Raw genomic sequence first — 14,338 nt, forward strand, 5'->3', positions numbered from 1 at the left:
CCACAGTAAATATGAAGGCTCACAGAGTTGTGATAGTGATGTAAATAGATTAACAGTATACCCAAAAAAAGTTATGCATTTCTGTCTTGCAGATTAACACTTTTTTCACAGGAAAAGTACTGAAATCCTGGAGAATGAGGATGTTTTAAGTATTTCTGTTTCTGTGGTCACATGCTTACTATAACAAATGGTTAATGCACACCTTTACACACAATGTATCAAGTTTTTGGTTGGAAAAGAAAAGAAAAAAAAAGAACTGTGAGCTACATTCATTTATCTTTTATTTCAGATCTTCCATCTACTTGTCATTACATATTATGCATAAACATTATTCTTCTGTGATTAGGTATAGTGCTACAGAGGTTTTAAAGATGTAAAATGGTCTAGATAACCAGTGACCCACACAAGAATCATTATAAACTAATGGTAATGGACGATCACTGAGAAGACAGAGGAATACAAGAATATACAAGAAAAATTATTACAAAGGCTGTTCTTCTATCTCCTACATATCTCTCATTCAGGGTACAGAAATTTACACTTTCAATTACTACAAAATAATGTATAATTTAGTTATGTTCCCCTCACACAGTCTGTGGAATATCAGTTGCAGAATACTGCATCATGAAAAGACACTGCAGTCTGTTGCAGATACGCTATGCTGTGATGAGTCTCATATGAAGAGTTGATGTTCTTCTTCTCATATCATCAATGGCCATGGCTGAGAATTGTTTTCCTGATTCACATTTCGTGATTATCTAGATTCATTCCAGAAAACAACTCTTACATGTGAAATTTATGATTACTGTAATAATAACTGAAGCAATGAAGATTGTCAGGCATGCGCGTTGAACAGTTTTCTCCCATCGTAGGACATTGAGATTGCGGAGCACACAGAATCCCACCAGCAGACCAGCTATACCACCACCAATATGAGCGAAATACCCAGTCTGAAAATATGTAACATAAAGTGTAAAAAGTGAGTGCAAGAGTTAAACATAAAAACTAGAAAACCACACGCTTTCTCATTTACATATGAACCATGCACATACTAATAACAGAAACTTGACAAGGCTAATCTACATTACTAAATTGCTATTCTGGGCAATGATTACCTGCTCCCAGTTGCAGGTTGCCTATCTAACATGTTCCAGGACCAACAAAAATTTTATTTTCAGTATTTTGTGTAATTATTGACCGAATTTAAAAATTTCAGTTGCTGTCTTAATCTATCCATTAAAGGATATCATGTTATGTCGAAGGTTTAACACAGTGAGACAACTATTACAGCTGGAAAATATGTATAAGCATTGAGGTAGCATAGCTCATGATGCACAAATTAGCAAGACTATATTTATCCAGTATTTGAGAAAAAGAGCACTTAGCATCTTCCAACAAACTTTAAACATAATTTCAAACCTTTCTAAACATGCTTAACATCAAATAATCAATGCATTAACTCATTTGTAAAGTAATCAGAAGTTTTAAATTGTTTTATACATATAAGTTCAATTCTTTTAAGAATCAAGGATTTGCCTGTAGTGAAATAAAACACTCAAAATGCTAGTAGGGTACACTAACACGGTAAACATGGCTACAACTTGTAAGTACTTCTAAATCTGATAGTAATTAAGTGTCAAATAATGATTGCAGGACATCCAAGCTGAGCACTGCAGTATTGTTGTAAACAGTAACTGATATTTTCAAAGCTCTGTTTTTATACCAGGGACTACTTTACAGCGTTTGTGGTTAATTTAGAATTGTTATTATCAGCCTTATTTTCAAAAAAATAATGAAATTATCTTATTTTGGTACTTTAATGTCATCTTCTCAATCAAATGCAACAACAAAGTAGAATTTCAGAATTTGAAGAGTTCCCACAATCGTACACCAGTGGTTGACTTTCCTACTAGGATCACATCTGACTGTCTAACACTGATAGACAATATATTCATAGATTTCAATTTGTACCCGAATTTCACTGTCACTCCAGTCTTTAATGGTCTGTCAGATTGTCATGGACACCTCCTCACTCAGCATGACAATAGAACTCTCAAGAAAACAATCTCCTCCTGGAAAACAATCAGACTTATGAATGAAGAGTCCTTGGAAATTTTTAACTATAAGCTGCAGCATGAAGATTGACATTTAGTACACAGAATAGATAATGTTGATACCCAGTTTAACATATTCATAAATGAATTTGTATCAGTCTTTGAAGAAATTTTTCCTAAACATTTGTTGGGAACAATATTTCCTCATCCTTAAAGCAGCCACGGATCACAAAGGGGATTAGAGAGTCATGGGGATCAAAGAGGGAATATCAATAATTGACAAAATTATTTAATTGGATAGATAAAAAATCTACCCAACAAGTAGTGGCAGAACATACATATAAAAGACTGCTGTAATTGGCAAGCTTTCAGAGGCAGTGGCTCCTTCTTCAGGCAGAAGGATTAAATGGGAAGGAAGAAGGGTGAAGGAAAAGAACTGGAAAGGTCTAGGAAAAGGGGTAGATTTCGGGAAAGTCACCCAGAACAGCAGGTCACCCTGTACGGTAAGTCTCTCCTGACCCACAGTTCTGGGTGTCTTTCCCAAAATATACCCCTTTTCCTAGACCTCTCCAGTCCTTTTCCTTTACTCTTCTTCCTTCCCCTTCAACCTTTCTGCCTGAAGAAGAAGCCACTGGCTCCGAAAGCTTGCCAATAACAACAGTCTTTTATGTGTACATTCTGCTGCCACTTGGTGAGCAGATTTTTTATCTATCCAATTAAATAAAGAGGGAACTTTATATCACAGCTGGAGTGTCCAAGGGCACTGAATTAATTAGCCACTATAAAATTTATTCTATGATCCTAAGAAAGGGATTTGAACATCAAAAGCACTGTATTATGAAAAAGAAATTAATAATTCTAATAATATGAGGGTGGTTTGAAAAGTTCTCAGAATCACCATGAGAGGTCAGTGCTAGCACAACAAGCTGTTCATGAGATATTCATTTGATTGATGTCTGTCAAAATATGTCATGTCAGTGCTATTGGAAAAGAGCTGTGGTGATGATGTGGCGCCGGCCACAGTTCTAGGCACTTCAGTTCGGGACCACGCGACTGGTACGGCCGCAGGTTCGAATCCTGCCTCGGGCATGGATGTATGTGATGTCCTTAGGTTAGTTAGGTTTAATTAGTTTTAACTTCTAGGGGACTGATGACTCAGATGTTAAGTCCCATAGTGCTCAGAGCCATTTGAACCATTTGATGATGCAGCTCTGTTATTCCCACAAAGTGATTTGCGAAGATAGAAACAAAGGACATCCATGACAATTTCCAGAATACACTGGGGGACTCTGCTCCTTCATATTCAACTGTTGCCAAGTGGACAAATGAATTTAAATTTGGTCGGGAGAGCTTAGATGATGATCCATGCAGTGGTCGGCCAAGATGTGTCACTACTCCAGAGATCGTTGCCTAAGTGCACAAAATGGTCGTGGAGGATTGCTGATTGAAAGTGCATGAAATTGCTCACGCTTGTCAGATGTCATCTGAAAGGGTATATCACATTTTATCTGAAGAATTAGAAGTGAAAAAAATATCTGCAAGATGGGTCCTGCGACTCTTGATGCACGCCTGCACACATGTGCTGTTGCCATGGCAAAATTACACGAACTAAGGTATGCATTGTTGCCACATCAACCTTATTCACCTGATATGGTTCTGCCAGACTTCCATCTCTTCTCAAAACTGAAAATTTTTCTTTGTAGACGAAGGCTTCAAATGAAAAATTGATAGCCAGAGTTGGCAACTATTTTGCATACCTGGAGGAAACTCATTTTTGAGATAGGATCAAGGCACTGGAAAATCGATGGACAAAGTGCATTAATCTACAAGGGGGCTACATTGAAAAATAAAAAAAGTTTAAATGATGTAAGTACTTTTTTTGTCTTCCGTTCCAATAACTTTTCAAACCAACCACGTAAAATAAGACTATTTGGCATATTGTTAGCAGGGAGACAGGGAGGAATAAAAAAGACTTGCAGAAATGTTCAAAATCAAACAAGAAGTGAATATTGTACAAAATCATGAAATCATTGCTGGTACCTTCAATAAACACTTTCTGTCAGTGCCTGAACAAATGGCCTGCACGGGTTCTGTACCCAGTAGAATTAGTCAAATGCATGTTAGACCTGTTACAGTATCTGAAATGGAAGGAACAAGTGCTTTTATGGAAAATAAAAGCTCCTGTGGAGTAGACAATAATTCTAGAAAATTGTAAAAACAGTGTTATGCTTCTGTAAGTGATATACTGTGTCACATCCTCAGTGCCTCTTTACAACAAGGAACCATTCCTAAAAGACTTAAATACGCTTTGGTGAAGCCTCTCTTCAAGAAAGGAGAGAAAACTGATGTTACAAATTTCAGGCCAGTATCTCTATTGACTGTTTCTTTCTTTTTTTTTTCTTCAAAGATTCTTAAAAAGCTTATGTATTCTAGAGTTTTAGAACACCTACATAAATTTAATATTCTTAGTAAAAATAAGTTTGGTTTACAAAAAGGTCTGTCAACTGAAAAAGCAATTAATGCTTTTATAGACACTGTGAACCATCAAATACTATTACTGAAGGCAGACCATTTAGGAATAAGTGGTGTAGCAAATAACTGGTTACAGTCATAGCTGAAAGATAGGAAACAAAGTAGTCTTCTATAGATCATGTGGTGGCATGGCTTCATAAGAATGGAGAGCCAGTAATTGTGGAGTGCCACAGGGATCTATTCTTGGTCCTCTACTGTTACTAAGATTTATAAATGGTTTACCTCATTCTACAATGATACGGTGTACTTTTACCATCTTTGCAGATGAGATTAGCATAATGATTAATGGTTGCAAATGCAAAAATTCTCAAGAGTCTATTAATAATATTCTTATAGATTTAATTAAATTGTTTACTGCCAATGGCCTTTCACTAAACTTTAGTAAAACTAATTGCATTCATTTCACCCCAACTACCAAAACTGAAGAAGAAATAACTGTTAAATACGCAACACAGGTAGTAGAATGAGTTGAAGTAACAACGTGTCTGGGTGTTAAGATTGACTGTAAAGTAAATTGATCCCATCATATTTTAGATCCTTACAAGAGGCTCAGCTCATCAGTTTTTGCACTGCGAATTATCTCTGACAGTGAAAACTTAAGCACTAAAAAAGCAGCATGCTGTGGTAACTTCCATTCTTTGATGTCATATGGAATCATTTTCAGGGGATATCAACCTCGAGAAAAGAAAATATTCACTGCTCAGAAGCATGTTGTTCAAGTGATATATGGTGTATACCCTAGATGCAGTTGCAGAAGCCTATTTCAAAGACTGGAAGTTCTTACAACTACTTCTCAATACATACATTCACTTATATGTTTCATTAATAAAAACATTTATTTATACAAATGTAACTGTGAATACCACCAGTACAACACAAGGAGGAAGCATGATTTCCACCTTGAATGTAAAAATTTGAAAGTAGTGCCAAAGGGTGTACAATACTGGGCTATAAAGCTATTTAATGCTCTCCCTTCAGGAATTAAGTGTGAAATAGGCAACAAATTTACATGTAAAGGGCTTCTGAGGCAATTTCTTTTAACTATGTCATTCACAATTCACAATTACGTTTGGAAGGATTTATGAAACACAGTAAAAAATCACCTTAAAATCTGAAAGAACGTGTAAGATGTGTTATCATATAAATTAAGCGTTAATATATCTAAAAACAAAGATGTAGTGACTTACCAAATGAAAGTGCTGGCAGGTCGACAGACACACAAACAAACATAAACATACACACAAAATTCAAGCTTTCGCAACAAACTGTTGCCTCATCAGGAAAGAGGGAAGGAGAGGGAAAGACGAAAGGATGTGGGTTTTAAGGGAGAGGGAAAGGAGTCATTCCAATCCCGGGAGCGGAAAGACTTACCTTAGGTGGAAAAAAGGACGGGTATACACTTGCACACACACACAATCCTTTCGTCTTTCCCTCTCCTTCCCTCTTTCCTGATGAGGCAACAGTTTGTTGCGAAAGCTTGAATTTTGTGTGTATGTTTGTGTTTGTTTGTGTGTCTGTTGACCTGCCAGCACTTTCATTTGTTAAGTCACTACATCTTTGTTTTTGGATATATTTTTCCTACGTGGAATGTTTCCCTCTATTATAACCATATCATTAAATTAAGCGTTAAGTTGTACATTCATGTCACATATGCAATTTATATCTGATTTTAAACAATGGAAAATCCAGGATAGAATATAACGATGTTATGAAAAGTATAGTTGCTACTCATCGTGTAGTGGAGACTGAGTGGTAGATAGGCACAACAAAAAGACTGTCGGAAAGTGAGCTTTCTTTGTCATAAATAGACAAATCACACACACACCTACAACTCACACACACATGACCACAGTCTCTGTAGTAGCAGCTGTCCTTTTCATAATATTGTTAGATTTGATTTTCTCAGGTATATGTCTTTTTATATTTAATTTTCTACTTTCTATGCATTGTGATCTGTCAAGTTCTCACTTTCATGATCTTGTATTATGGAACAGTTTAGTAGTTATGTAACTTTCTCAGTGTTGTTCTGTTTGTATTTGATTCTCTGGGCTATATGACCATTTCTCATATAATTTTATATGTTATACATATTTTATTCTAATATTTACTTGTAAAAATAGTGTATAAGTAATTGTTATCAACAATGTAAAAATTTGACACTCTTTACATCCATGTGAGACTGTTACAGTTGGATCCATGGTGTAGGGAACAAATAAAAACTAAAATAACTAAAAATAATAATAAAAATATGAAATTCTCATTATTGTAGTCTTCAGTCCAGAGACTGGTTTGATACAGCTCTCCATGCTACTATATCCTGTGCAAGCTCCTTTTTCTCTCAGTAACTATTGCAACATAAATCCTTCTGAATCTGCTTAGTATATTCATCCTGTGGTCTCCCTCTATGATTTTTACCCACCACGCTTCACTCCAATATTAAATTGGTGATCCCTTGATGCCTCAGAACATGTTCTACCAATTGATCCCTTCTTCTAGTCAAGTTGTGCCACAAATTCCTTTTCTCCTCAGTTCTATTCAGTACTTCCTTATTAGCTACGTGATCTACCCATCTAATCTTCAACATTCTTCTGTAGCACCACATTTTGAAAGTTTCTATTCTCTTCTTGTCTAAACTATTTATTGTCTGTGTTTCACTTCCATACATGGCTACATGCCATACAAATACTTTCAGAGAAGACTTCCTGTCACTTAAATCTATACTCGATGTTAACAGATTTCTCTTCTTCGGAAATACTGTCCTTGCCATTACCAGTCTACATTTTATATCCTGTCCTTCAACCATCATCAGTTATTTTGCTCCCCAAATAGCAAACCCCATCTACTACTATATGTGTGTCATTTCCTAATCTAATTCACTCAGGATCACCTGATTTAATTTGACTACATGCCATTATCCTCGTTTTGCTTTTGCTGATGTTCATCTTATATCCTCCTTTCAGGACACCATCCATTCCATTCAACTGCCTTTCCAGGTCCTTTGGTGTCTCTGACAGAATTACAATATATTGGCAAATCTCAGACTTTTTAATCCACCTCTACGGATTTTAATTCCTACTCCAAATTTTTGTTTGCTTCACTGCTTGCTCAATATACAGATTGAATAACTTTGGGGATAGGCTACAACACTGTCTCACTCCCTTCCCAACCACTACTTCCTTTGCATGCCCATAGACTCTTATCACTGCTGTCTGGTTTCTGTACAAATTGTAAATAGCCTTTCGCTCCCTGCATTTTACTCCTGCCACCTTCAGAATTTGAAAGAGAGTATTTCAGTCAACAATGTCAAAAGTTTTCTTTAAGTCTACAAATGTTAGAAATGTAGGTTTGCCTTTCCTTAATCTACCGCAGTCTCAGGTTCATCATTGCCACACGCGTTCCAACATTTCTACAGAATCCAAACTGATCTACTCCAAGGTTGGCTTCTACCACCAGGTTTTCCATTAATATGTAAAGAATTCATGTTAATATTTTGCAGTCATGACTTATTAAACTTATAGTTTGGTGATTTTCACACCTGTCAATGCCTCCTTTCTTTGGGATTGGAATTGTTATCTTTTCCTTTAAGTCTGAGGGTATTTCACCTGGCTCATACATCTTGCTCACCAGACGGAAGAGTTTTGTCATGGCTGGCTTTCCCAAGGCTATCAGTAGTTCTAATGGGATGTTGTCTACTCTCAGGGTCTTGTTTTGGCTTAAGTCTTTCAGTGCTCTGTCAAATTCTTCACACATTATCATATCTCCCATTTCATCTTCATCTACATCCTCTTCCATTTCCATAATATCATTCTCAAGTACATTGCCCTTGTATAGACTCTCTCTTTACTCCTTCCACCTTTCTGCTTTTCCTTCTTTGCTTAGAACTGATTTTGCATCTGGGCTCTTGATATTCATACAGGTAGCTCTCTTGTCTCCAAAAGTCTTTTTAACTTTCCTGTAGGCAGAATCTATCTTACCCCTAGTGATATATGCCTCTACATTCTTACATTTCTCCTCTAGCCATCCCTGCTTAGCCATTTTACACTTCCTGTTTATCTCATGTTTGAGACGCTTGTATTCCTTTCGCCTACTTCATTTACAGCATTTTTATATTTTCTCCTGTCACCAATTAAATTCAGTAACTCTTCTGTTACCCAAGGATTTCTACCATCCCTCATCTTTTTACTAACTTGATCCTTTGCTGCCTTCACTATTTCATCTCTCAAAGCTACCCATTCTCCTTCTACTATATTTCTTTCCCCCATTCTTGTCAATCATTCCCTAATGCTCTCTCTGTTGCTCTCTACAACCTTTGATTCTTTCAGTTTATCCAGGTCCCATCTCCTTAAATTCCCACCTTTTTGCAGTTTCTTTAGTTTTAACCTACAGTTCATAACCAATAAATTGTGGTCAGAGTGTACATCTGCCCCTGGAAATGCCGTAAATTGAAAACCTGGTTCCTAAATCTCTGTCTTACCATTATACAATCTATTTGAAACCTTCCAGTGTCTTCAGGCCTCTTCCATGTATTCCACCTTCTTTCATGATTCTTAAACCAAGGGTTGGCTATGATTAAGTTATGCTCTGCACAAAATACTACCAAGCAGCTTCCTCTTTCATTTCTTATCCCCATTCCACATTCTCCTTTTACTTTTCCTTCTCTTTCTTTTCCTACTATCGAATTCCAGACCCCATGACTATTAAATTTTTGTTTCCCTTCACAATCTGAATAATTGTACCATAGCACACCCAGAAATTAAAAGATAATTAGCAAGCTTAATTTAAAGTTATTTGCTTACTGTTCTATAAAATACTGCACCAGGCATAATGCAGCCCCAGCATATACACTGTTTTAGAACCGAAGTGAAGAACAACCACAATGATGTATCTATTACAACAACAGAAAAACTTGGTACAAAATATACTGTTCCTCTGAAATGTTTTTTTCAGGTTATGGTCATCAACAAATTTGAGAGTATCATTAATTTATGAAAGTTGCAGACAATATACAATCCTGTTGAAAAAGAAAACTAATGTGACATGACATGGTAGTTATTTACAGTAATTGTAAATCCCAAAAGCCAATTTATTACAAAATAGGTTGTGCACAACACTCACAACTTATCAAAATTCTTGAAACTGTACATTTACAAGTGTCCAAAAATTCTCAAAAATACACCTTTTTTCCACATAAATATATAATGAAATTAGAGATCAGTTGATTTTTAATGACAGTGCTGTGGGCAAAAGTTTCTACAACAGTAGAGTGTTCAATGAGTCATTGCCTTTGCTCTTTGACGAGATGTTACCTTTACTCAAATTATTTACTTTCCATTGCTAAATTTTGTGACTGTATTTGAGGCTGCCAAAAAGTCTGTACATTTTATATTTGTGTCTGGATCCTGGTCATAGTAACTGCTATAGTGGCAGTTAAATTATTTACAGACAATGTCATCTTTTGTGGAAAAATAAACAGTACTAAACGTTTAGCTAATTCAGTAATATTTAATATATATCACATATATGTGTTTCTATTGTAAATTACATGAAATGACAAGCTTCTTATTAAATGAAATTGCAAAAAATCATGAAATTGCAGTTTTATGCTGAGCAGCTATCGCTAAATAATCTGTGTAGACTAGAAAAATACCATTACAGAGGAAAAGTGAAGATATTGCCATAGAACAGTGAGAAATGGTCAACAGTGCGAGGACTGCCTACACCATTTTCATGTTGGGTGCTCTGAAGCAACCAGATTGGATAGATACATGTCTGGTCGCTGGCACTGCAGTAGTTGTTTATTCCTTTTATTTATTATAATACTTATTCCATAGATCCATTTTTGTGTGATAACGCATGGAAGTGAAACAAGTCAAAACATTTAATTCATTGTTATGTTAATATCATTAAAGACCACAAACAAATGTTAGGAATACAATAGAAAATAATTATAAAAACAAAATAAGTAAGGTTTAATTACACTTACAAACATAGGTTAAAAATGGTTCAAATGGCTCTGAGCACTATACGACTTAACTTCTGAGGTCATCAGTCGCCTAGAACTTAGAACTAATTAAACCTAACTAACCTAAGGACATCACACACATCCATGCCCGTGGCAGGATTCGAACCTGCGACCGGAGCGGTCGCTCGGCTCCAGACTGTAGCGCCTAGGACCGCACGGCCACTCCGGCCGGCAAACATAGGTTAAGGACAATAATCAGATATTATCTATATAGTTATTTATAAAGTAAAAATACCATCATCTTGACTTATGGAACACTAATTAATATAATGAAAGCAGCATGAGGCATTGAAGCAGGAATACACAGAATTACATGGGACATAATCTTAGCTGTCTCTGCTAAAGAATTCATCTAGAGAATAGAAACTTTTTTCAAATACAAGCTCCTTTAGCTCACTTTTAAATGGTATTTTTTTACCTTGTGGATTCTTATTATTACTTGGAGGTGTGTTGAAGACTTTTGTGCTTGATTATTTTACACCTTTTTGCACCAGAGACCAATTTTTCTGGTCACAGTGTATGTCACATTTCCTTCTTGTGTTATTATGATGGTATGACTCATTCATTTCACATTGAGAAGGATTGTAAAGCATGACTGTCATAACTGAAAAGAGATATTGTAGGGTAGTGGTTAGTGTCCCTACTAGCTTAAAAAGATTATGAGATAAGGTTCTTGGAGGCATTCCACACAAAATTCTTTTTCTTAGTTGCAAAGACTTTTCTGATAACAGTGAATTACCTGAAAGGATTATTCCATAACACTTAAGCAATGGAAGTAGGCAGATTTTGGGATACTGATGTCTTCAATTTTGGTGATTATCTACATGGCAAATGTTGCTGAGCCTTTACAGGGTTTGGTGGATATGTTGTTCCCAGTTAAGACTGCTGTCTATATGGATGCCTAAGAATTTTGAAAAATGTACCTTATGTAATTGCTGGCTCTCATGTGCAATATTTATCTCCTGTGGGCTTTTGTGCCCAGAATGGAAATGAATGTAATTGTTTTTGCCAAGGTTCATCAATAGAGAATTTGCTGTGAACCAATTCAGAACATCTGCAAGTAATTGGTTGGCATTCAACCCTAGGTCAGTGGATGTTTTACTGTCTATCAAAATACTTGTGTCATCTGCAAACATTGTAAAGTTTCTCACTTTGTTTGAAGATAGAGGTATGTCATTAATACATATGAGAAGTGGCAGGGGACCAATGACAAAACCTTGTGGATCTCCATAAAGTACTGAACCCCATTCGGACTCTACGCCTTCTAGCCGCATGTTGTTACCATCAAACACTATTTTCTATTGTCTGTCCTGTATATAGGATTTTAGACAGTTGCCCATTTGTCCTTGGATCCCATAGTTCCATGTTTTCTCAATAAGTATTCTGTGATCAACACAGTCAAAGAGGCCTCAGATAGGCTGCAAAATATGTTAACAGGCAATGTCTTCCTGTTAAGGCATCTGAAAACATTAATGGTAAATGAAAATATAGCTTTGGTTGTGGAGAGACCTTTCCTCTGAATCCAAATGGGTTTTTACTAATTACTGCAAAGTTCTTAGATGATTGACTGTCCTATCATGTATTAGTTTTTTGAGGACTTTAGTAAAAAATACAGTCTAAAAAGAGATATGATGATAGTTTGTAACATCTGAAGCATTGTCTTTTTTGTTGAGGGACTTTACAATAGCATACTTTATTTTGTCAGAGAAGATACCTTGTTTGAGAGGGGTACCAAACATATGAGCTAGGACTTTACTGAACTGATTGCAGCAGGCTTTTAGCAGTTTTCAGAAAATATTGTTGAAGCCAGTTGGATTTTTTACTTCTTAAAGAAATTGTGGGTTTTCTTACCTCCTGTACTGTTATAGGGGGTATACATATCTGCTCTAAAGAATTTGGAAAATGATCTTTCAGTGTTTTTGGCCTTTTCTAAGGAGCCATTGTGTCCTGTTTTCTCAGCAACACTTAACAAAAGCTTATTGAAAATTTTTGTCACATTCTCTTGCTTTTGTACCTATCTTCATTGCTGTGAACAGTGTTTTGGATTGTACTGGGGCAATTTGCTCCAGTCTCACTCCTTATCACTTCCCATACAGTTTTGATTTTGTTACTAGGTTCATTAATTTTGAACCGTATACACAAACTCCCTGACTTCTGGGTGACTTTACTTAGTGTTTTACAATATTTTTGTAGTGATTTAACTGGGTAGAGTTCTCTAAATTTGTTTCCTTTTGCATGGAATCTTAATATCAGTGGCTATCCAGGTCTCTTGGTGAGTTTCTTGGTGTGGGCCTTGTATATTCTTTTTGGGAAGATGCTTTTGAATATTAGCACCATTTCATTACTGAAAAGATTGTAGTTGGAATTGGCAATATCTACATTACACACAGATCTCCAATCTATGTCTTGGAGATGTAATTTAAAAGTCTGGATAGTTTCTTCATTAATTACCCTAGCTATTTTTCAGTGGGGCACTTTCATTCTCATAAATACTTGCACTGTTAGTAGTGAATCTTTGTCCATCATGGCCAGAGAGACCATTCAGGACTTGCCTTGTAGTTGTATGGAAAATAACTACAGGAGCAAGATTATATGTGGACATCTAATTTCCGAGGTCAGATCCATCTCTGGAATTTGTTAGAAAGCTTACATTGAAGCCCCCAAGCACTATCATATCTCTTCTGTGTCTGAATATGTATATAGGAGAGCATCTAAGTGTTTCAAAAAGAGACTAAAGTTCCCTGAAGGTTCTTTGCATACTGTTACTAATGACATATGAGAATTTTTTATGCCTACCACCCCAGAATTATGGAGAAAGAGCAGCTTACCTTAAAACTCATGCTGACCTGGCAGCAACAACAGCAGAATTAGAATAGTTGAGAGATGCAATTGGCTGCAGTCAAATTGGGGCTAGCATAGATGACAGGACTGTGATCAAAACTGCCACTTCAGGCAAGAGATTTGAGATATGCTGCAAATCTGCAAAACTTTAGGCTTCTCCAACAGCTACACTGCTCTGGAGACGGTGGTCAAAAATCTGCAGGCTATCTGTCAGGGTTCAGGAACACACTGACAAGATAGGGAAAACTGTGCAAGCGATAGTTAGTAGTGGTCAGATGGTAAAATGGACTCAGAAGATCTTTCTGCTAGGGGGTAATCTGGGAAGGGGAATGTCTGAACTAGTACAGAACTCCCTGGGTTGTGAATATCAGGTAATAAATATTTTTATAACAACTGTTGGGCTCAGAAATGTCACCTGTGACTTATACCATCTAGGGAAAGATCTTGGGGGTGCTGGGAAAATTTTGGACTGTAACCTTAATCATTCAATTGAGGACATCAGTGGACACACCACTGAGAATGATGTTCATACAAATGTGAAGACTGTTTCACAATTTAAGTGATACAAGGAAACCTAAATGATGCATTCCATTGAAAGCGTAAATGTGGAGCTGCATGAGACACACAACATAGTAAGGTGATCAATAGCATGTGGGTGTGACAGATGTATTGCCCTTACATGACTGCAACACTTATGTTATGGTCTTCATCAGACTGTTTCTGCTAAGAAGTTATGGGCAAACATATTTTTTCCCAAAGCATTCTGTTTAATTAAAACACTTTCAGTCCAATCCCAGGTGACTTCCAATATTTTCACTAAGCTTGTCTTACGATAAATATTCCCAAAAAACAGAGCTGTTGAATAGCTATAGACCACTTGCAACCATCA

General features: G+C 36.3%; 1 protein-coding gene across 1 annotated transcript in view; it reads right to left on the reverse strand.

Moving 5' to 3' along the window:
• Window positions 1-301: 301 nt before the first annotated feature.
• LOC124545316 (protein rhomboid-like) overlaps window positions 302-14,338 on the reverse strand; it is a 124,460-nt gene continuing 110,423 nt past the window's right edge. The window contains exon 8 of the mRNA XM_047124218.1: window positions 302-950. Within this exon, the coding sequence (XP_046980174.1) occupies window positions 765-950 (186 nt within the window). The 3' untranslated portion in view covers window positions 302-764. The remainder of the gene's footprint in view (window positions 951-14,338) is intronic.

The sequence above is a fragment of the Schistocerca americana genome, chromosome 8 (genome assembly GCF_021461395.2).
Source record: "Schistocerca americana isolate TAMUIC-IGC-003095 chromosome 8, iqSchAmer2.1, whole genome shotgun sequence".
NCBI classification, from domain to species: Eukaryota; Metazoa; Arthropoda; class Insecta; order Orthoptera; family Acrididae; genus Schistocerca; species Schistocerca americana.